General features: G+C 43.0%; 1 protein-coding gene across 1 annotated transcript; it reads left to right on the top strand.

The window, feature by feature from the left end:
* The first annotated feature begins 90 nt into the window (after positions 1 to 90).
* LOC126159800 (CARD- and ANK-domain containing inflammasome adapter protein-like) lies at positions 91 to 20,780 on the top strand. The gene is made up of 3 exons (XM_049916579.1): positions 91 to 196; positions 17,130 to 17,706; positions 20,228 to 20,780. The coding sequence occupies exons 2-3, from the start codon at positions 17,141 to 17,143 to the stop codon at positions 20,706 to 20,708; spliced, it is 1,047 nt and encodes a 348-aa protein (XP_049772536.1). The 5' UTR covers positions 91 to 196; positions 17,130 to 17,140; the 3' UTR covers positions 20,709 to 20,780.
* Positions 20,781 to 21,731: the final 951 nt, after the last annotated feature.

The following is a 21,731-nucleotide window of genomic DNA, read 5'->3' on the forward strand; positions in this document are numbered from 1 at the left end:
CTGGCTTTCGACCTTCTGCGGCAGCACTCTCCGTGGTGTGTGTGTGGGTGGTAGTGGGGAGGAGGGGGGGACAGTGTGACGTCAGACCAGCTGCTCCGGCAGTTCTGGAACATTCTCTCGCGACGCGTGGCGCAGCGAGCGGCGTTCAGTTCGTTTCCTACAGCAGGACAGGCGGGAGTGTGTGCGGAAACAGCAGGTAGGGAAACGAGCCTAGTAATGTTTTCGTGTCGCAAACGTTTGGTGAGCAAGAATGGTAACGAAACTTCCTTCGAAACAAAAGTACTACTCTGCTGATTTCATGGGAATCTTATCATTGCAGTTTCTTAGCTCTTGTCACCCAGTTTTTTTTCATAAGAGAAGAGACGCAATGGAAATGAAAGAATGACTTACTTTAGGTCAAACATTTTTGATGTACGGTTTATTTATTTACTCGCAATGATAAAGTTGCACGGCGACCTCGTTTCGGCGTCTTTCCATTATGAACTGTACCTGTGAAGATGGTTTAATACGTGTAAAATTGTACCTTACGTCTGTTTTAGTCAACGTCTCCATATGCCACCTTATGCTGAGGTCTTAGCTGATATATCGTGGCCCTTACGGCTTCTTGCAGCGTAAATGTCGGTTGCCTTTTTATGATCTGATCATTTGCTTCATCCTCCAGCGATGCTGTATGTTTGAAAATGAATTTATATTTCTCGAAAAGTCTGTTATCACGTTTAATTTTTCAGAGATAGTATTATGAGGTGTTTGCACCTACAAGCATTCTGTTATTTTGTGTTTATCGCTATAATTTACCCTTTTTCTTTTACAGCAGAAATAAAATTTTAGAAATATTTTTCATGTTTAAATTTTGTCATAGTTGGGGATGTACTCTGGATATTTTTCTGTATGAGTGTAAATTTCCATTTTCTCCAAAATGTTCATAGGTTGTCATTAAGCTACTTTGTGTAGAATTTTAAGGACACGTATTTTCTGGCTTATATTCTTGGCTTTTTAAATACAAGTAGAATATCGAGGTACTATTTCTTATCGTATTTTAGCCTTGAAGTTATTAGTAAGAAATGCTGATTTTGTTTTGTTTCCTTTTCTGATATTTGCCCTACATATGGTGTTGTAACACAGGTAGGATTAGTTTGTGATTTTCTTTCTTCTCATTTTAATGTTATTTCTTCACTCTTGCCACCTGCTTTATGGTTTTGCATGCTGTTCATGTAACTTTAGAACTATTTTGGGATTGAAGTCAAGTATTCCAGAGTTTTTTTCTTTTGCATCTAGTTATCATTGAGAGCTAACTTCAACAGAACTTTAATCATTGTTATGAAAGTTGCGTATTTAAGCGAATTTGAGTGTCGGGAGTTTTTGTTTATGATAGTGTCAATCGTAGTAGGTTAGCTTCTCTATATATTTGAAACTGGTGGTGACTGTTATTTCTCATTTTCAGATCTCAAAAGTTTAATGATTGTTTTTGTTCTGTTTGCATTGTAAATTTTGCGTTATCGTGCAAGTTGTTTAGTTGGTATTCCCAATATTTTTCAAGATAGAAAACGTTAAATGTTTTGCACAGTTTTCTTGAATAATCAGACAACCATGGCCTCTAGCCAAAACGTGTCGCAGTACAAATAAATTTTACTACGTGAAAGTTTCTATTAATTTTCTCTTCGTCTAATAGTTGGCTCAATGAGACCGAGAGAATATTGACAATCTCACGTGACGTGCATGCACTGTAGTTTAGGTATTTCTTGTTGGTCAGTTTCGACAGTTTCCTGACTTAATAGACCAGATGTTCCCCATGTGAAACTGTGCGTCTCGAATACCTCTGCACTATTTTGGTTCTTTCAGAACAATGGCAATGCACTGAATAATACACGAGATAACCAACAATGACCATTAAACGTTTCTATCTCCCAGCGTAGCTGGTATTAGGTGTTTCCATTTTTTTATTTTATTTTTGATTTTTGCAACATGCTCCAGGTCAACAATAATTTTGTGGTACTACATCTTTCGGTTTCATTTTCACACAATATACATCATCAGCAAGACTTTGATTCACTCACTTGAATTGCGATTTTTTTGATCGAAATACGAAAATATGGTTATTAGAGTGCATTTCATATGACTCGTATTGTTTGCAAATAATGTTTCACGATAATTGCGAGGGGGTCAAAAAGTTTTTACCCTAACAAATAAACAATGACAGAAATTTCATAATACCAATTTACTTTTCAATATAATACCCGTGTACACTAATACACTTAACAACCATGCTCAGATAACTTCTGCTAACCATTAAAATAAAAGGTCTTCGATTTAGAGTCTAACCAAGCGTTCACAGTACCAATCACTGCATCATTATTGTGAAATTGTCGTCCTTTGAGGTCATTTATTATGTTTGGGAAAAGACAAAAATGTCATGGAGCCAAATCCGGAGAATATGGTGGATGACGTAGCAGTTCGAGCTGGCAGTCACGCAGAGTTTCCAGTGTTGCGAGGGCTTTGTGCGCTTGTCTGTTGTCCTGATGCAAAAGCACTCCGCTCGCCAATTTTCCGCGCCTTTTTTTTTATCTTTATCTCTTCTCTCAAACGGCGCAGGTGGGTGCGATAGTATGATTCATTGATAGTTAACGCCCTTTTGCAAGCAATCCTCCATCATTTCCCCTTCTGCATCCCAGAAGACCAATACCATCACCTTAGCGGCTGTTGTTTGTACCAGAAATTTTTTTTGAGGGTAGGGGACGAAGGATGTTTCCATTGTTGTGAGTGTTGTTTTGTCTCAGGATGAAAGTGGTGTACCCACGTTTCGTCCATTGTCACATACCATGCAAGAAACCTCTCTTCATCCGTTTCAGATTGGCGGACGATTTCTTCACAACACTGCACACGCTCCTGTTTCTGATCTGCATTCAAATCTTTCGGGATCCACCGAGATGAAACTTCCCGCATTCCCGAAACATTCACAACAATGTCATGCCCACGCCCGTGGGAGGTTCCAAATGTGGTTTCAGTGTGCTGCGATGCTGCTCGACGATCCTGCAACATCGCATCGTGAAGTGCAGTCACTGTGGCAGCGCTGACACGCCTTCCGCTCCTTGGCGCGTCTCCCACACTCGTTCATCCACGTCTGCAGTCGGACACCCAGTTTTTCACTGTCGCGTAAGACGGAGCACTCTCCAAATGGTTCAAATGGCTCTGAGCACTTTGGGAGTTAACATCTATGGTCATCAGTCCCCTAGAACTTAGAACTACTTAAACCTAACTAACCTAAGGACATCACACAACACCCAGTCATCACGAGGCAGCGAAAATCCCTGACCCCGCCGGGAATCGAACCCGGGAACCCGGGTGCGGGAAGTGAGAACGCTACCGCACGACCACGAGCTGCGGACGAGCACTCTCCTTCTTAAGTGTATTCCGCATGTCCTGCTCAATTTTCTAGGGCGTCATTCGCTTCAAATGAAGATATTCAAACACAGCACGTTTCTTGAGTGTCTCATTATCTGCCATTTAGCTCGCACTACGGTATACAACGTATCCTAGCGGCAAAACTAACGAAGCCGGAGCCGTGAAATTTGACTTGCACATCCACAAAAGGCCACCATAAAAGTAGGTGACGTTGTTTGTGCGAGACATTACGGTAACCTTCTCGGGCTAGAAACTTTTCGGACCGTCCCTCGTAGGAAAATACTGTGGCATAGGTAGTAACTGTGTACGCTACATGAACTTGTCAGGTAGAATAATGTTTTCCTCATCTTTGACAAACGGTTGCTTATATTTTGGAATAGTTTGACTAGATAATTTTGTGAATTCGTGTTCATGTATACTTCCATTAAAAGTCATGGGCAGTCAGCTCTGTTGGCGGCGGGGGAAAGGGGAGGGGCGAAATCTCAACACATGGGGGTGGGAAGTTAGTCTCGCCTGCGTATTATGAAAGTATGCCGTTTCAAGGCAACAGCACATCGAACCTTTGCAAAGAAAAAACGTCATTTTTGGTACAATTTGTTATGAATAAACGACATGTAATGACGTGTGGGCAGGTAAAGCCTTCATTACATTTAAGTTACGGTACGGAGGCTGCGCTTGCATTAGTTCATGGTGATGTAGGGGTTATAAGCGTTGAGTTACAGAGCAGAAGGTAACTGTGGGAATGATTCGCGTCCCGCCATGTCCAAAATTTTGTTCTCGCCTTCTCCTTTGTGAAAAGGTTCTGGGACTTCTTCATTAGACTGATAGAAGTATAATCTGTTATGTTCGATGTTGTGTACGTCTAGAAATGTTCTCTCTCTCTCTCTCTCTCTCTCTCTCTCTCTCTCTCTCTCTCTGTTTCAGGTGTGAGTCGTCAATACTTTACAAATTGCGCCTGAGACGTATTGCAAATTCGAATAAATATTCATCGTTAATCCTCTGGTAAAGCAGATTAACATTCAAATTAAAAAAAAAAATTATAGAAACGTAAAGCGTATTAAAGACAATTTACGGCGTAGTTAATTTAGACCACTTTTTTCCCAAACAGACGTCTTCAATTAAAGAACATCTTTAACCATCAATATTACGCTTTTCATCATTTTATTGCAATTAATCGACCGTTTTCGAGACATCCTCAGTGTCTTATTGTTTAGAGACAACGTTTACTCACTGGACGTCAGGTACATGAGATGCTGCTTTACCTCGCCAGTTGGAATGGCTGCCCGCCCTGTATTACTACAGACCAACTCCTGACGCTAGTTCTCAGAGATTTTTTAAATAAGTTTATTTTGTTGAGACACTTAGTGAACACTGCCGAATACACACATTAATGGATTCAGTGCGGGCCGGCTTCAACTTTCTTTTGCTCGTAAATCCGTAAGTCGTCTCATTTTCGGGGTTGACAAAGGCATATAGAGAAAATAGTACAACGTTTTTCAGTAAGTTCCACGCTAATTCTTGACAACACTTTAATCTCTCTCCTACCCACAGTCCAGTTCACGTGGATGAATAATCTTACACATTTAGGAACGAAGTAACTTCCAAGTTAACATACCCTACAGTAAAGGAAAAGCATAACTTCCAGTTAACATCAGCTGCGATGTTATATCGTTACTCTTCCATCACGTTCCGCATACCGTTAAGTTATTGAAAACCTCTACGAACGCTTTCGTATGCCACAGACGAAAAGAATATAAATTGAAGAGCTAAAGAAACTGTTACACCTACGTAATATCCTGTAGGGCCCCCACGAGCACGCAATGTGCCGCAATTCTACGTGCCGTGGACTCGACTAATGTCTGAAGTAGTGGTGGAGGCAAGTGACACCATGAATCCTGCAGGGCTGTCCATAAATCCGTAAGAATGTGAGAGTGTGGAGAACAGCACGTTGCAAGACATCCCAGATATGCTCAATAATGTTCATGTCTGCGGAATTTGGTGGGCAGCGGAAGTGTTTAAACTCAGAACAGTGTTCCCGGATTCACTTTGTAGCATTTCTGGACGTGTGGCTTGTCGCATTGTCGTGCTCAAATAGTCCAAGTCCGTCGGAATGCACAATGGACGTAAATGGATGCAGTTGATCAGACATGATGCTTATGGACACATGTCACAGTCGTATCTAGACGTATCAGGTGTCCCATATCACTCCAACTCCACATGCCTCACATCATCACAGAGCCTCCACCAGCTTGAACAGTCCCCCGCTGACATGCAGGGTCTATGGATTCATGACATTGTGTGCATACCTGTACACGCCCACCCGCTCGATACAATCTGAAACGAGACTCGTACAAGCAGGCAACAACATGTTTCCAGTCATCAACAGTCCAGTGTCGGTGTTGACGGGTCCAGGCGAGTCGCAAAGCTTTCTGTCCTGCAGTCATCTTCTTTATTCTGGTCTTCTTTGTTATTGTTTCAGGAGTTTTTTCAGCTTCAGCTACAAATTGCCTGTCTGTTCATGGAGCCCACTCACTATTTGACACCTAATCCATTGATGCTATCTAATCTGCTTGTTACTTCATTATTAAAACATATAATGACAATCAGACCATCAGGAAGAGGTGACCTACAAAAAAGAAAAAAAAAGACAGTTTTAGGCAAGCATTCCCAAATTGCAGCTATTGGAGCTTTCATTCTGTTTTTGTGTTTTGCAATGTAAATATTTTTCCAGGAGTTTAGAATCTGAAAGATCTCTGTATATTGGCATTAGTTCCACAGTAACAGTTTCTGGAATGAGGTGTGCATGTGCCTGTTTTTGTCCATTTTCTTTTGTTTTTCTCATCTCACTGACATTATCACTGTTTCTCCTGATGAACAGACCATAATATTGTGTAAGGTTTTCTATCTTCGATTTGTTGTCAGCCTTGTCGACCAACAGCTATGCCAACTGAAAAGTTTTTTTCTATCGTGTTCTTCTCTTTAGCACATACGCTACACATTCCATTTTTTAAATTTCTGTTTCAGCATATGGCTTAGCAGTCACAACAAAGTCACAGATTCCACAGTAGTGAATGTATTGCACACAGCATCTAAGAACTAACCTAGTAAAAATAGAGACTACCTCCCTACATTTCATACCATCACTGAAACCTTCAAAGTTTTTGTCACATTTGTGTTAGTCTGCGTTACTGACTTAATCTTGGCAATGTTTTGTCAGACATTCGTAGTTCAGCACGTTTCTCATATCTACAGAGGTAGCTGTGATAACTTGTCAGCAATGTGTGGCGTCACGTCTGCCAGGAACCGTCCAGTGCAGCAACAGTATCAGCATACTGACCAATACCTGCAGTTTATTTCGCTGTCCTCACACAGAAACTTCACTTTGTTAGGCCATTGTACAAACACTCGTAATACCTCTCGGACCTGACAGGTCGCAGTGGGAGATCCATCATAGCACATAGCTTTCTTCCCTTCGGAATACACCTCATGTCACGTGCAAAGCGAATATCTACTTCCCTACATTTTATGCTTGTTACAGGAGATGTCATTGTACAGGGTGATTATAATTAAAGTTAAACTTTAATTACAAAGTTAAACTTTCAAAACACTGTACAAGTAACACCACTGGTCAGCATGAAGTCAAATTGCAACGGGATATTAACGGAGAGGGGGAAAACGTACGGCAGAATAAAAAAAAATAGATGGCGCTGTATGTGTCAGAATACGTAAATCAAAACACATGTTATGCGCACGAGCCACTGAAGTCGGTATAAACATGCCGGTTACACGGCTTTTCCTCCTCTCGCGTCTGCGACGTTTGCCATGACTGTCTCAAAGCAGGATCGCGCTGTGCTTGTAAAGCTGTATTACAAGAATGACGATTGTGCACGCGTCGCTCTGCAGAAGTTCCGGACACGTAAGGGTTTGAAAAAAGACTTTGGTGCGATGACTGCCGTGGGTCTGGAGAAAATGATTTTGAATTTCGGAAAGACGGGTTCTTTTGGTGTTGAACCCGATAGAGGGAGGAAACGAATTGATTCGACGTCAGTGCAAGCAGTGGCCACAGCAGTGCAGGGGGAGACGAGTGGCGGTGTGCAAACGTGTAGTGGACGGACAATTGCCCGAACATTGGACACACCCGTGAGCACGGCGGGTAAAATCCTACGAAACATCCTTCTTTGCTAGCCATTCAAAATTATCCATGTGCACGAGTTGCTTCCACACGCAAATTAACCACTACCATTCATCATGAAAAGGTCAGTGTGTGGTGCGGGTTTATGGCATCATTCATCATAGGGCCACAATTCTTTCGAAAACACAGGTGCTTTCGGTCCTGTTGCCTGTACCTGGTAAGCGCTATGTGTGTCTTTGGCGTCATTCCAGCACTCCAACAGCGTGGGTGTGTGGGTGGGATCATTTTTATGCAAGATGGCGCCCCTCCGCGCATTACAAATCCAGTTAAGCAGCTGCTGAAGCGCCATTTCGGAAATGCTAGAATTATCAGCCGCCATTTGCCTACATCCTGGCCGTCCCGATCACCTGATCTCAATCCGTGAGACTTCTGGCCGTGGGGCTGTCTGAAAGATGTTCTGTTCCCTGTTCCGACTGCAAACTTAGCTGCGCTGAAGGCGCGCATTGCGCAACACATTCTGAAAGTGACCCCGGAAACACTTCGATCAGTTGTGGAACATGCTGTTTTTCGATTTCAACTTTTTGCCGTAAACGGTGGACAGCATATTGAACATGTTCGGCGGCACTCAGACGGAAATTAATAATCCGATTTGATTTTGATTGATGCATTTTATGCGGGTTTTGGCCTCGGGAAAATAGAAAACCGATGTGAGTGATGCTTTTTATGCGGTTGTTGGCTTCAGGACAATTAAAAACTGATTTTTCCCATACGATGTGATATGACCTTGCCGCTGTGGATGGACTTACTTAAGAAACAGTATAACACCTCTACACCCATGAACAATGAATAGTACAGTTTATTTAACGTCAAACGTACACTTTAGGCATTGTCGTATGACTCATTTGTCATTTGTAGTCGAGCACCATTAAATTATGTTTACAGCGCGCGTCTATTGCTACGTCTTGCAACTATTTATTTTTCTTCTGCCACGCATTTTCCCCCTTCTCCGATAATATTCCGTTGCAATTTGACGTCATTGCGACCAGTGGTGCTATTTCTGCAGCGTTTCGAAAGTTTAACTTTAATTGTAATCACCATGTACATTTCGTTTCTTTACAGACTTGACATCCCACTACAGGTCTGCTGGATAGAATTCGTTCTTACTTACGTCTTCATTAAATGTGAGATATTTTTCACTAGTACAGTATTTACATTAGCAACAGACAAATGCAATTGTGAAAGGATGCACTTACTAATAAATGTAGCCGTTGCTTTTACTGTTTAAAGCACCAACATTTTGTTAATAAATTCTCTATAAGATGTTTCAACTTGGTTTTGAAGTACAGCCTGCCGGACTTTAAGGCCTAAACCCACTTGCCGCAGCGTAACAGGTTTTTCATTTTTACAGTGTCCATCAAATTGTTTGTACTGATTACAGTAAAACTTACGACTGTAATTAAACTTATTCGGTTTTGGTGCTTTATGATGTCAAATCTTTGAAATACGCAGTCACAACAACTTTACAACACGAACTCACACGAAAAACGTAAGTAAAGTAATCTAATTGTATTAACAGAAAGATCGATTGTAATAAATCCCTGCTCATAATACTGTCCATAATTTCTTTAAGGATATTATACAAATGACTTGCTATGGAAATAGCGGCGCCAAAGTGAAGTAACAAGACACTGCAGGCAAGATTTTGTGTTTGATGGTAGCGTGACAGGCATTCAAGAGCTACATATTATGCTTTAGAAGGACATTTAAACACCACAGTAGTGAGGTAATACACGCAAAGCATGAATATTTTACAATAAGGAAGAATCGCATAATTTTATTAAATAAAAAAATCCATTTTCTGGGCGCTCATGACCCCAGCTCCCTTTACACTTAATTTGTTTGTGATTCGTAAGCTTCCTGACATCCCTCTGTAACATGCATTTTGGTAGGAGTAAATCGTGTGTCGCTTGCAGAAATGTGAAAATGCACACTAATGGCTAACTTTATAGACGGTGTACTCTAGATGAAACCACACAACTGGCCGAGCGGTTCTAGGCGCTTCAGTCCGGTACCGCGTGACTGCTACGGTCGCAGGTTCGAATCCTGTCTCGTGCATGGATGTGTGTGATGTCCTTAGGTTAGCTAGGTTTAAGTAGTTCTAAGTTCTAGGGGACTGATGACCTCAGATGTTAAGTTCCACAGTGCTCAGAGCCATTTCAACCATTTGATTTGAAACCGCACAACGCTGCATCAGAGATCTTTTACCAGGAAAATAGATCAACTTGCGAGTATTATAAAGATGCCTTAGAATCCCTGGAGAGAAGGCGACGTTTCATTCGAGACAATTTAGGGGTCGATGATGTAAATTATGTGTAAGTCCCATAAAGACAAGAGAAAATCTAGGGCTCATACAGTGACATACAACATAGACGCTCTATTTCGGAGTGTCATGACGTACCATCGACTATGCAGCGCAAAGTGCCCTGTGGAGTAGATGTGTTCTAAAAGGTTAGAAGAGTCGTAATGATCAGGATCAGTAAGGATACAGCGACCCAGGGCTCGGACCAGCATTAAAAAGAGCACGAAGACGTGTGCAGGATTAGCGAACGTCCGTCTGCTTCTCGGTTCAGTGTGATTGTTCTTCACACACATGCATATGTGAACCCTGATCAGGTTTCCCATCTCTGCAGTAAAATAGACTTCCGTGATAGTCACAAAAAATTTCTCACGAAAAGCTATACCTCACATCTATTAACACAACCTGATAATGTTCGCATGCTGATGAACAACTCTCATATCGTGATGTCTCTTTCAGGTAACACACCACGAAAAATCGAAATCATTTCCAGAAATGTGTAAGGCAAATATTAATTAATTATAGATTAGACCCATCATGATGTGTGTTGTGGGTATTTTAAGACTGCATATTGAGATTAGGATGTCGTGGTGAAACTGTGAAACATGGCCACTTCAAATGTTTTATGTTGTAATGTTAGAGCACCTAACACAAATCGAGAAGATTACGTACCGACTAATCACAGTAGTGCCAACATTTATTCTAATTTTGGAACTCATGATCACGTGATCAACGTAGAGTTTTATTTCTTCACAGTAGACATCTGGCAGAACTGCATATTGACACTGAAGAGCCAAAGAAACTGGTACACCCGCCTAATATCGTGTAATGACCCCGCGAGCACGCAGAAGTGCCGCGACACGACGTAGCATGGACTCGACTAATGTCTGAAGTAATGCTGGAGGGAATTGACACCATGAATTCTGCAGTGCTCTCCATAAATCCATAAGAGTAGGAGACGCTGAAGATCTCTTCTGAAGGGCACGTTCCAAAGCATCCCCCATACGTTCAGTAGCGTTCAGCTATGATGAGTTTGATGGCCGGCGGAAGTGTTTAGCTTCAGAAGAGTGTTTCTGGAGCCATTCTGTAGCAATTCTGGGCGTGGGTGGTGTCGCATTGTCCTGCTGGAATTGCCCAAGTCTGTAGGAATGCACAATGGTCTTGAATGGATGTAGGTGATCAGCCAGGATGCTTGCGTATATGTCACATGTCAGAGTCGTATCTAGACGTATCAGGGTTCCCATATCATTCCAACTGCACACGCCAAACACCATTACACATCCTCCACCAGCTTGAACACTCCCCTGCTGACATGCAGGGTCCATGGAATCATGACGTTGTCTCCACACCCGTACACGTCAATTCGCTCGATACAATTTCAGACGAGACCCGTCCGCCCAGACAACATATTCCCAGCCATCAACAGTGAAATGTCGGTGTCGACGGTCACAGGCGAGGCGTAAAACATTGTGACGTGCAGTCATCAAGGGTACAATAGTGGGCCCTCGATTGCGAAAGCCCGTATCGATAATGTTTCGCTGAATGGTTCGTACTCTGTCACTTGTTCATGGCCCAGCATTGAAATGTGCAGCAATCTGCGGCAGGGCTGCATTTCCGTCACGTTGGACGATTCTCTTCAGTCGTCGTTGGTCCCATTCTTGCAGGTCCTTCTCCGGCCGCAGCGATGTTGGAGATCTGATGTTTTGCCGGATTCCTGTTATTCACGGTACCCTCGTGAAATGGTCGTGCTGGCAAATCTCCACTTCATCGCTACCTCGGAGACGCTATGTCCGATCACTCGCGCGCCACGTTCAAACTCGCTTAAATCTTGATAACCTGCTGTTGTAGCAGGAGTAACCTGTACAACAAAAGCGCCAGACACTTGTTGTCTCATACAGGCGTTGCCGACTGCTGCGCCGTATTCTGTCTGTTTACGTATCTCTGTATTAGAATACACATGCCTGTACCAGTTACTTTGGCGCTTCAGTGTATAATTTAACAAGTAATGGCTTAAGTCTCACTGACAGATTGAATCCTTTAGGTATCTGCATTTTTGCCAGCAAGACGGTCAGGTAACTCCTTGGTTAGAAGAGACGAGTAGATGTTCTTTGCATTTTGAGATTTATCCTCATTGAGACAATGAGTCTCATCGAGTTTTTAATGTTCTTACCACTAGCAAAACCCTATGGGACGGTGGTGCTATTGCCTGCCATACTTGCGAGTGCGTAACTTCAAACGATAACATATTCCCTAGTATCATTATCATCAACTTCGTTCCATAGCAATTGTCAAACCAAAGTAACTTCACCGGCGAATAGATTTCCGTGTACCAAGCAGCCACTCACCCATTCGGTCCTACTATCGAACAAAAGTTCCATTGACACTGCAGCAGATGCATTCCGTACTGCATTTGAAATGTAATTTTGTTATGAAGACTAGGCAGCCATCCAGCATAGCAACATAGAATTTCACCAAGATACAGTCTGGAATACAACAGTCGGTATCGTTGTTTGGTACTTTGTGTAAGCGATTTTCATGCTAAATATCTATCCACTCCCATTAGCTGAGTGATCAGCAGTGGCTGAATGCCCCACCAATGGGGCCGGGTTCGATTCTCCCTCTGTATGAGTACAGATATCCTGTATTACCATTTAGGGTCTGGATTTTTCTATATTTTCCAAAATTTTAGTCTTTTACATATTTTTCCAGAGTCTATGGAAATGTATAAAAATGTATATACTTATCAGCTAGAACATTATGACCACCTACCTAACAGCTGGTATGTCCACCATTACCACTGATAACAGCCGTGATTTGTCATGGCATGGAAGTAATGAGGTCTTGGTAGGTCGCTGGAGGAAGTTGGCACCACATCTGTACACAAGTCACCCAATTCCCGTAAATTCCGGGGACGGGGGCAAAGAGCTCTGACGTTATGTAGAACCACATCCCAGATGTGTTTGATGAGCATCAGATCTGGCGAGCTGGGGGCTGTCACATCAATTAGCACTCGCCGCTGTGTTCCTTCAATCACTCCATTGCACTCTTGGCCTTGTTATGTGTCACATTATCTTGTTGAAAAATGCCTCAGCCGACGCAAACATGATCGTCGTGATGGAGTGTATGTGGCCTGCAACCAGTGTACGATACTCTTTGGCAGTCAGGGTGCCTTGCCCGAGCTCCACTGGATCCACGGATGCCCCCGTGAATTTCCCGCAGAGCATAATGGCGCCGCCTCCAGCTTGTCTCTGTCCCGCAGTACAGGTATCGAGGAGTGGTTCCCCTGGAAGATGACGGATTCGCGCACTCCCGTCAGCATGACGAATAAGGTGTAGGAATTCATCAGACTATGCTGTGCTCTGCCACTGTGCCATGTCCAGTGCCAGTGGCTACATGCCCATTTCAGTTGTAGCTGCTGATGTTGTTGGTGTTAACATTGGCACATGCATCGCTCATCGGCTGCGGAGGACATTCGTTAGGAGTGTTCAGTGCACTGTGTCTTCTAACACGCTCGTGTACTCTGCCCTGGGGTAAAGTCTGATGTTAGTTCTGCCACAGTTCGTTGACTGATCTATTTTACCAGTCTGCAAAGCCTACGACGTACAACACGTCGAATGAGGGATGGCCAACTAACCAACGACGTCTGGACTTGGTTTCACCTTGGTTTCGCCATGTGCTGAAGACACTCATCACAGCACTCATAGAATACAAGTCGTGCAGTTTCCGAAATACTCGCGTTGAGCCACCAAGCCATTACAATCAGCCCTTGGTCAAACTCAGATAGATCGTGCACCTTCATCATTCTATATATGGACAGCATGTTCACTCATACTACATGCACCATGTGTGTATCTGACGATCAATCATTTCTCGCCAGGTGACGCTGGTATAGCCTGGACAGGTTTATATAGATGGTATGTCGATGATCATAATGTCTTGGCTGATCAGTGTATGTTCTTATTGCTTACCTCTCCAGATTTCCAAACCCAGCCAGAGTATGTACAAACGGCACTTGAGTGCAGAGTTTAGCCGTATCTTAAGTACAGCTATCTGTCCACAGATTATTACAAAATACTACTCCATGACCACATAACGATGACATCTGCTTATATTTTCTTGTAAGTTAATAACTCCAAATATAATACAACTAGGGCTGTCAGAATTTATGATAAATATAGACTCTAATGGTACAAGATGGAAATAGTCTTCGAAATTCTGATCAACTGCAGCTATCAGAGCCTAGATCCGAGATGGGTGTATGTATGCAACATATGGAAATAATGTTTGAGGAACTGAGTTAATCCCGTTATAAACACATATACATAGCTCTCTTTTGCTGCTTTCGTGCGTCGTGGTTTCTCGCTCTCAGCTTTTGCTCCCAACACCCCCAGACCAACGCTGGTTGGAAACATTTCTTGTCACGAGTGCAGACATAACTCGTATGTACATCCTGCATCCAATCTGATGCAGTTCATTCGATCTCTGACAGATGAGAACACAGCATTGCAGGAGCGGTCGAGCAGTGGTGCACAAAAATGCAGTGCACAGGGAGTTACTCCAACGTTGGCCACGCCTGCGACGCAATGCTCAAAATCCTACGAAACATCCTGAACTGCTATCCGTACAAAATTACCTATGTTCAGGAGCTTCTTGCTGACCTGCCAGCAAGACTGATTTTCGCTCTGGAATTTCTTGCTCTCATGGAAGTGGAAAATGAGTGGCTGTGGAACACTCTGTGGACAGACGAAGCCCATTTCCAACGACATGTGAATACGCAGAATATGGGGAACAGAAAATATGGACGGCCATCAAACGGTATCACTTCATTCTGCAAAGGAATCGGTGGACTTCATCGTTTATCGCAAGGCCGTATTTCCCCGAGGGGATGAGTCCTGTGGGTCCTGTTACCTTTACCGTCACTGGTTGATGATGTGAGTGTCTTTCGCGCACCAACGTCATTCCAACCCTTTAATAGCTCGTGTGTCTGTGGATAGGATCATTTTTGTGCAAGATGACATTCCTTCACACACTGCACAGCGAGTGAAGCAGTTGCTCAGAGCCAGTTCGGGAATGGCTGAATTATCTGCCTGGCCGTCCAGCTCACCTGATCTTGATCCGTGTGACTTCTGGCTGTCAGGTTATCTGAAAGATGAGACGCTCGGTGCTTCAGTTACGAACGTTGCTGAATTGGAGGCACACATGCACGACGTCTTGTCAGCGTGACCCCCGAGACACTTCCATCTGTCGTGGAACACTCTGTTTCTCAGTTTCGACTCGTGGCACAAAGCGGTGGGCAGCTTACTGTACGTGCCTCGCGCCAGTCTCACGGCAGTCAGAAACAGATGTCACGTTGCGGGTTTTGGCCCCACCACAATTAAAAACCGATTTCTCCCCTCCGATGTGCTACGATCTCGGCGCGGTGGATCGGCTTGCCTAAGTAACACTGCCACATCTGTTAAGACTGCCAAACTTGTGCAGTTGCGCACATTGAACAGTACAGCTGGTGTAATGTGCAACCTAAACCGCAGCCTTTGTATTGCAGTTGACCTGTGATTTGAAACCGAACGCATTTTAATTTAAGAGCTTTACACCATCATCTATTGGCAAAATGTTCTTTAGCCTTTTTTTTTTTGTTCCATCATGTGTTCCCCTGTGTCAGTAATACGATGTTCAAATCTGACGCCATTCTGAGCAGTGGCGTTTTGAAAGTGGAGATTTAATTATGGACATCCTCTATATGGGAGGAGCATCACACACACACACACACACACACACACACACACACACACACACACACAAGCACACACGCGCGAGCGGGAGAATGCTTTGTACCGAGGGAGTAATCAGAATACATCGTAGAGAGGGGTTCTCCGTCTTTAGGGTAACGACATGATGTAGGAAAGGGGATAACTCTACACTTGCGTATGTGTGTGTTCTCATTACCTCCATGTTCGCGAGAAAAGGGTAGTGTTTAAGAAAACTCAAATAACGAAATCAATACGTTCTCACGAAGAGGATCCTATAATGAATGCAAACAAGTTTACCAGAAAAGTTGTGATGATTATTCGGAAAGTGAGATGGTACACAGATCCCAATTAAACACGCCTTCTGTCACCTCATAGGTAAGAACTGAAATGAAATCCAAGAAGATCCTCACTTCCCAAACTTTTGTTTTGAAATAAAATTCAGAGCGATCAAGAGATTATGTTTAGCATTTCTCATATACAGCTGCGGTGAGTTGCAACTGAATATTAGATCTGTTATCCTTGACCTTATATTCATTTTCTATGACATGATTGTGATACATAGTAGTTATTTCTTCGTAAAAGTTTTAAAGAAATGATTAATAATACTTCCTCTACAATTAGGTTCCAAATTTTTGTTTTAAAAATTCCGTGTATTTGGTCGTTAATTTGAAGTGGGGGAGCATGAATCAGTTCTCAGCAATCGCCAGTGACTGTCCAGATCAATTAGTAGCGGGGCATACAGGTTACATGTGGGAATACCAGTCACTGGGTAGTTCACCACAAAGTGTATGCTGACACTAATTGCATTGAACGTGAGCATGAGCAGAGAAAAGCTTTGGATGTTTGAAAAAAAAATTACATAATGGAGGAGTAATGTCAGTAAAAACTATCCTTTTATTAGTATTATCTACAGTGCTGTGATAAGGGGAGGTCAATTCCAGAACGATAACACATATGTTAGTTGGACGGCTGATGTGTTCTATATTTCTGGCTCAACATTTTTTCCTATTTGTGGTTGGGTGTCGTCCTCTTGGAATGTGTCGAGTGTGTTGATGAGTCACAGTCGGACTGGTTAACTGACTGTTTGATCCAAGCCATGCAAGACAACGTACGGGAAATAGCTGTTAAGAGCAGTGTAAACAGATTCCTTAATACGATGAGCGATTAGTAAGATACATCGTTTACTGTAGCTATTTATGACGTTCTTAGTAGTTTGCTAGACATCGATTTTGGTGACTGTGCGGTAGCTACAAATTTATGGAGCTACATCTCCAGTCTATCTGAGAACACATTGTGGAAAATCTTCTAAATTGGGGTGAAGATTCGCTGCTGTTCACCTGTGTAGTTTGACATACCAATGATAACTTGGTGTTGTAATTCATCTGTTATGGGTACCTTTTACGAACTGTTTCTTGACACAGGTCTCTGTACCATATACAAATGCTGAGGGTGCTGTTGTAAGGACAAAGAGCTGCTCAGTGGTGACATGTTTCAGAATCAACCACCATGTTGGCCACCAAGAAAGTTCAGGAGACCGCAGCTGTGGATCTGGGTGCTCTCCTCGATGAGAGTGACGGCGCCATAGTGATTCTGGTGGCAGGGCAGACGCGTCTGGTGGCACACAGGGCAGTCCTGGCCGCCAGGAGCCCCGTCTTCGCGGCCATGTTCCAGCACGACACACTGGAGGCCAGCACAGGTGAAGTCAGCATCACGGATATGGAGGGCCCAGTTTTGCGCCAGCTGCTGTCATACACGTACACCCTCCAGGCCCCCCGGCTGTCCGGCTTGACCCCACAAACGCTGGCAGCTGCTGATAAGTACGGCTTGTCGGCCCTGAAGGCTGCTTGTGAGCAGCAGCTGGCCACTCAGCTGACTGTGGAGAACGCGGCAGCCACAGCTGCCCTGGCAGTGAGGCACTGCTGCCCGAGCCTGACTCCGGCTTCAGTCGCCTTCATAAAAGACCACAACTTCCGGGTAATGGCTACACAGGGCTGGGCAGACATGATGCGTAGCCACACTGAAGATTTGATTGAAGTGAGTCGCCTGCTTGCTGAGCCACCAGAAGAAATCAGGTAAATATGAGAATATGTGCTTATCTGTGTTGCCCAGTGCTCCCTCCCTCTCTCTCTCTCTCTCTCTCTCTCTCTCTCTCTCTCTCTCTCTGTGTGTGTGTGTGTGTGTGTGTGTGTGTGTGTGTGTGTGTGTGTGTGTGTGTGTGTGTGTGTGTGTCTGTGTGTGTGTGTTTTCAAGTTTACAATGTTTGCCATTGAATTTCCTTGCATGTGTCCACACTGTGAAATACATCTCTGTTGACAGCTACAAAAGCCACTGGCTGATAGCTCACAAAGCTTTCATTGTATTCTCATGACTGATTCACTGGATCTCTGGATGGAACTGTGTTTATTAGTAGATAAGTTAGCTACCCAAAATCAGGGATGAGCCAAATTTTTGATAGCTTCAAAAATTGTTTTCATCTTTAACATGTTCCATTTATTTGCAGTAATTAATTTGTTACATTGTCTATGTACAACACATTGTTAGATGTTGGCATCTGGTTTCCAAACAAAGATTATGTTAACAATGCTCCCGGCATGTGACATTCTTGCTGTGGTCACAAAGATGTGCTGCTCTCTACAGTAAGAGACATGACTGTGTGTGTAGTTTGTAGTTAAGCAGGAGCATTTTTGGAATTTGTTTTGCGTGACCTACAGGTCACCATAACCTCTTTACAGTAAGAATACTTCAGGTGTTTCGTGTCACTGTAGCTGCTGGTGCTAGAGGCAATAAGATCGCTATGAATGGCATACTGCTGGATAAAGAGAAGTTGAAGATAAAAAGTAAGCATGTCAATCTATACCAGCACCAAGAACATGTTAGTATGTTGAATCAACGAGGGCAGCAACATATTTACAGTTTGCATTTCTCGTGTTACCATGCTGTAAGCGCTTACCTGTCGAAGCTCTTTGGTGCAGGGAAGTGTACCACTGTTACCTCACTCCCAAATAAACGTCTCTCACTATGCATTCAGCGACGAAGACGACACCTTAGAGCTGACAAGCGGACATCTGCACACTTCAGCATTCTACAGTCTAGCAGTTCCAGCTTTCACAAACATCCCATAAAGTGCCAACAAAAGTGGTGATTTCATTGGTGGATATTAAAACTCGGCATGTCCTAATAAAAAAAAAGTCTACTTAATAGTGTTACACACCAGTCAGTGTAATCAACGGCTGGCGTTGGCTATGACAGTCTTTGCCTGAAAAGTTCTCGGTTGCCACATGAGATTTGAATAAAACTCAAACTTTCGATTGTGTCCTCCACCATAGTCCTCCCTGATGGTGATGATGGAGGAGTTCTCACACTGGTGCTCCTCTCACACTACCACGGCATGTGTCTGCCACAGTAGAGGACAATACCACAGGTCTGTGTGTTGCATTATTCGCTTCCACCTCCATAGTACATGTACGCATTATGCCAACAGTTTTGGTAACAAATTATTCTGTTAACTGCCAACAATATAACTCTTAATGCACATAAAATGAAATGTATCAGGCACTAAGGGAAATGGTATGGTTCCCAGTCTGGTTGTGTGTGCAAGCCATCCAGTACACAAGGTGCTGCAAGCACAGGGGCAGTAGGGTGTAGCAGTTTATTCCTTGTGTACCCACAAGACATCAGACCAGCCCACACAACAGTAACACAGCAACTTTGTGTGTGCCACACATTTCCCTCTCCTCTCTGTTTGTCGGTGTCTCAGAATGTGTGCTACACTTTGGTGCTATTTCTTAGTTCTTACATGAGCTGCATGTATTGTACAGTGTGTCCAGGAAGCTAAGGTTGGGTTATAGGAATACATATAATATGTACACAAGTGCTTGAATTGTTAATTTACTGTGAGGCTATAGGTCTTTCTGATGTAATATTTAGACATGGCCGCCACAATAATCTATTTGAGTGCATGTGCACATGCTTGTGTGTGTGTGTGTGTGTGTGTGTGTGTGTGTGTGTGTGTAATGGACTTAATATCATTGTTATATCTGTAATATGTCAACAAACTGTTTTCTGCAAAGCTGTAATTTTCTCTAATTGGTGATGGCATGCACAGAATTTTACTAACTGGATTGAAATTTTATGCTGCCATTTGAGGACATTGCCATCAAATTCCTAGAGATTTGATTAGTTTTGTGTTTTCCCTTTAAAGTGTCAGAAGATATTGCTGTTCAGAGATCCAGTGTTAGCTGTATTAAGTACATGTTTCTACAGAGGTCAACAAGTGGTTAACTGTAACATCCTGATTTCAAAGGAACTTTGTGTCTAGAATGAATTATTGTAAAATGCGATAACTCACTCATGAGTTGAATTGTAGTAAGTTGTAATGGTACGTGAATGAAAACTTTGATGAGAACATGCTGATATACATACATATCTTTTACATTGACTTTCAGACTATCCCACATCACAGATGGGATGCTGCTACTTTTTTAATTTTTCACTGGCCAGATGCGTTTTCATACAGTTTCATTGCTATGACAATTACCTTCATTTGATCTTTGTGTTTACAGTAAAGTGTAAGAACTTCAATGTTCTGTACAGGAGTCTTTCGGTCGAGGAGAAAGGCAGGAGGCTGATCCAGGCAGCTGAGGAGGGGGCAGTGGAGGAGATACGGACTCTGCTCGCTGCTGGTGCTGACTTAGGAGTGAGGGACAAGTACATGGGGACCGCCCTGCATTGTGCAGCGAGGGAGGGACACGTAGATGCAGTGAAGTTTCTGGTGGAGTGCGGAGCAGGCCTGGAAGACAGGAACAGGAAGGAGAGCACACCTCTGCACTTAGCTGCATGGAAAGGCCACACGGCTGTGGTGCGGCTGCTGGTGGCTTGTTCTGCAGACCCCAACGCCAAGGGTGACTGTGGGTGGACGCCACTGCACTTTGCGGCATCCTATGGTCACACAGAAGTGGCAGCTGCGCTGCTGGAGGCAGGATCTGACAGGGGCGCAAGGAATGACAGGGGAAACACACCACTGGACCTTGCTAGAAATAACAATCACCAGCAGATCGTAGGGATACTCACGTGAAGTTTACAAGGCAACAAAAATCAGGAGGAAAACAATCAAAGCATCACGTCATGACTTAACATTATCTTTAAATGAAGTCCTGCATCCATTGTTTGCACCCATCACTGTGTAGTGCATTTTCTACTCCAGTAACAACTCAGCAATAGGTACAACATGGTTAGTAACGTAAGGAATGTAAGTATTCTTCCTCATTAGGAAAAGATCTGAAAAACGTTAGTTGAGTAACCATTTTAACACTTGAGCTGTCATGTCAGTTTTGTAACATCAGTAGTCGCCAACCAGCCTTCATGTTCTTTAGAGGCACGAAAAATATTGCCTCAATATGTTTGGTATTGAGAAAGAACTTTACTTTGCTTTTTACATAAATAAATATATATTTCAATGTTTGAATTTTATTTATTCTTCATAGGTAGTTACAAAATCCCACTCTTTTATTTAACCACAAATTTCTAACGCACACAATAATCTCACATCACATTTCGTCGACATGTATTTTACAGTGTATATTGCTTGTACACCACTAATTGCATCATACTCAGGTTATTTATTGGACGTGTTGTTACTTATACACAAAATTTTACTATACCTGTCCCACCATTTCATTCAAAGTGCCACATGTACAGTTTCCACAGACAATGGAAGAATGATTTTTGCACATAAACATCTTAGACTGACAACAACAAATTTTGGTAACAACATTCCTTTTTCCTGCATGCATAATGCAGCGACTCTTCCTTGTGTTTGCAGGCTCTTCCAGTTGTCAAGGTTATTCCTATTTATAAGGTGCCAAAAATATTTTGGGATCATTTGGAAGGGTAAAAATGTGGAATGCTGTAACTATTGAGCTTCCTCTAAGTTGTTGAGACAACTGTTTCAAAAATATCCTTCTTGGTTTTCTTGGGTTTCCTACATTGGACTGCAACAATGTTTGAGCATTATTATTTTCAAAGTGTCACTGTAAGTGATTTGTTTCTGCAAAAGTGGGACTCCTATTGGAAAACTAGTACACCAATTACCAAAAGT

The sequence above is a fragment of the Schistocerca cancellata genome, unplaced genomic scaffold (genome assembly GCF_023864275.1).
Source record: "Schistocerca cancellata isolate TAMUIC-IGC-003103 unplaced genomic scaffold, iqSchCanc2.1 HiC_scaffold_1147, whole genome shotgun sequence".
NCBI lineage: Eukaryota > Metazoa > Arthropoda > Insecta > Orthoptera > Acrididae > Schistocerca > Schistocerca cancellata.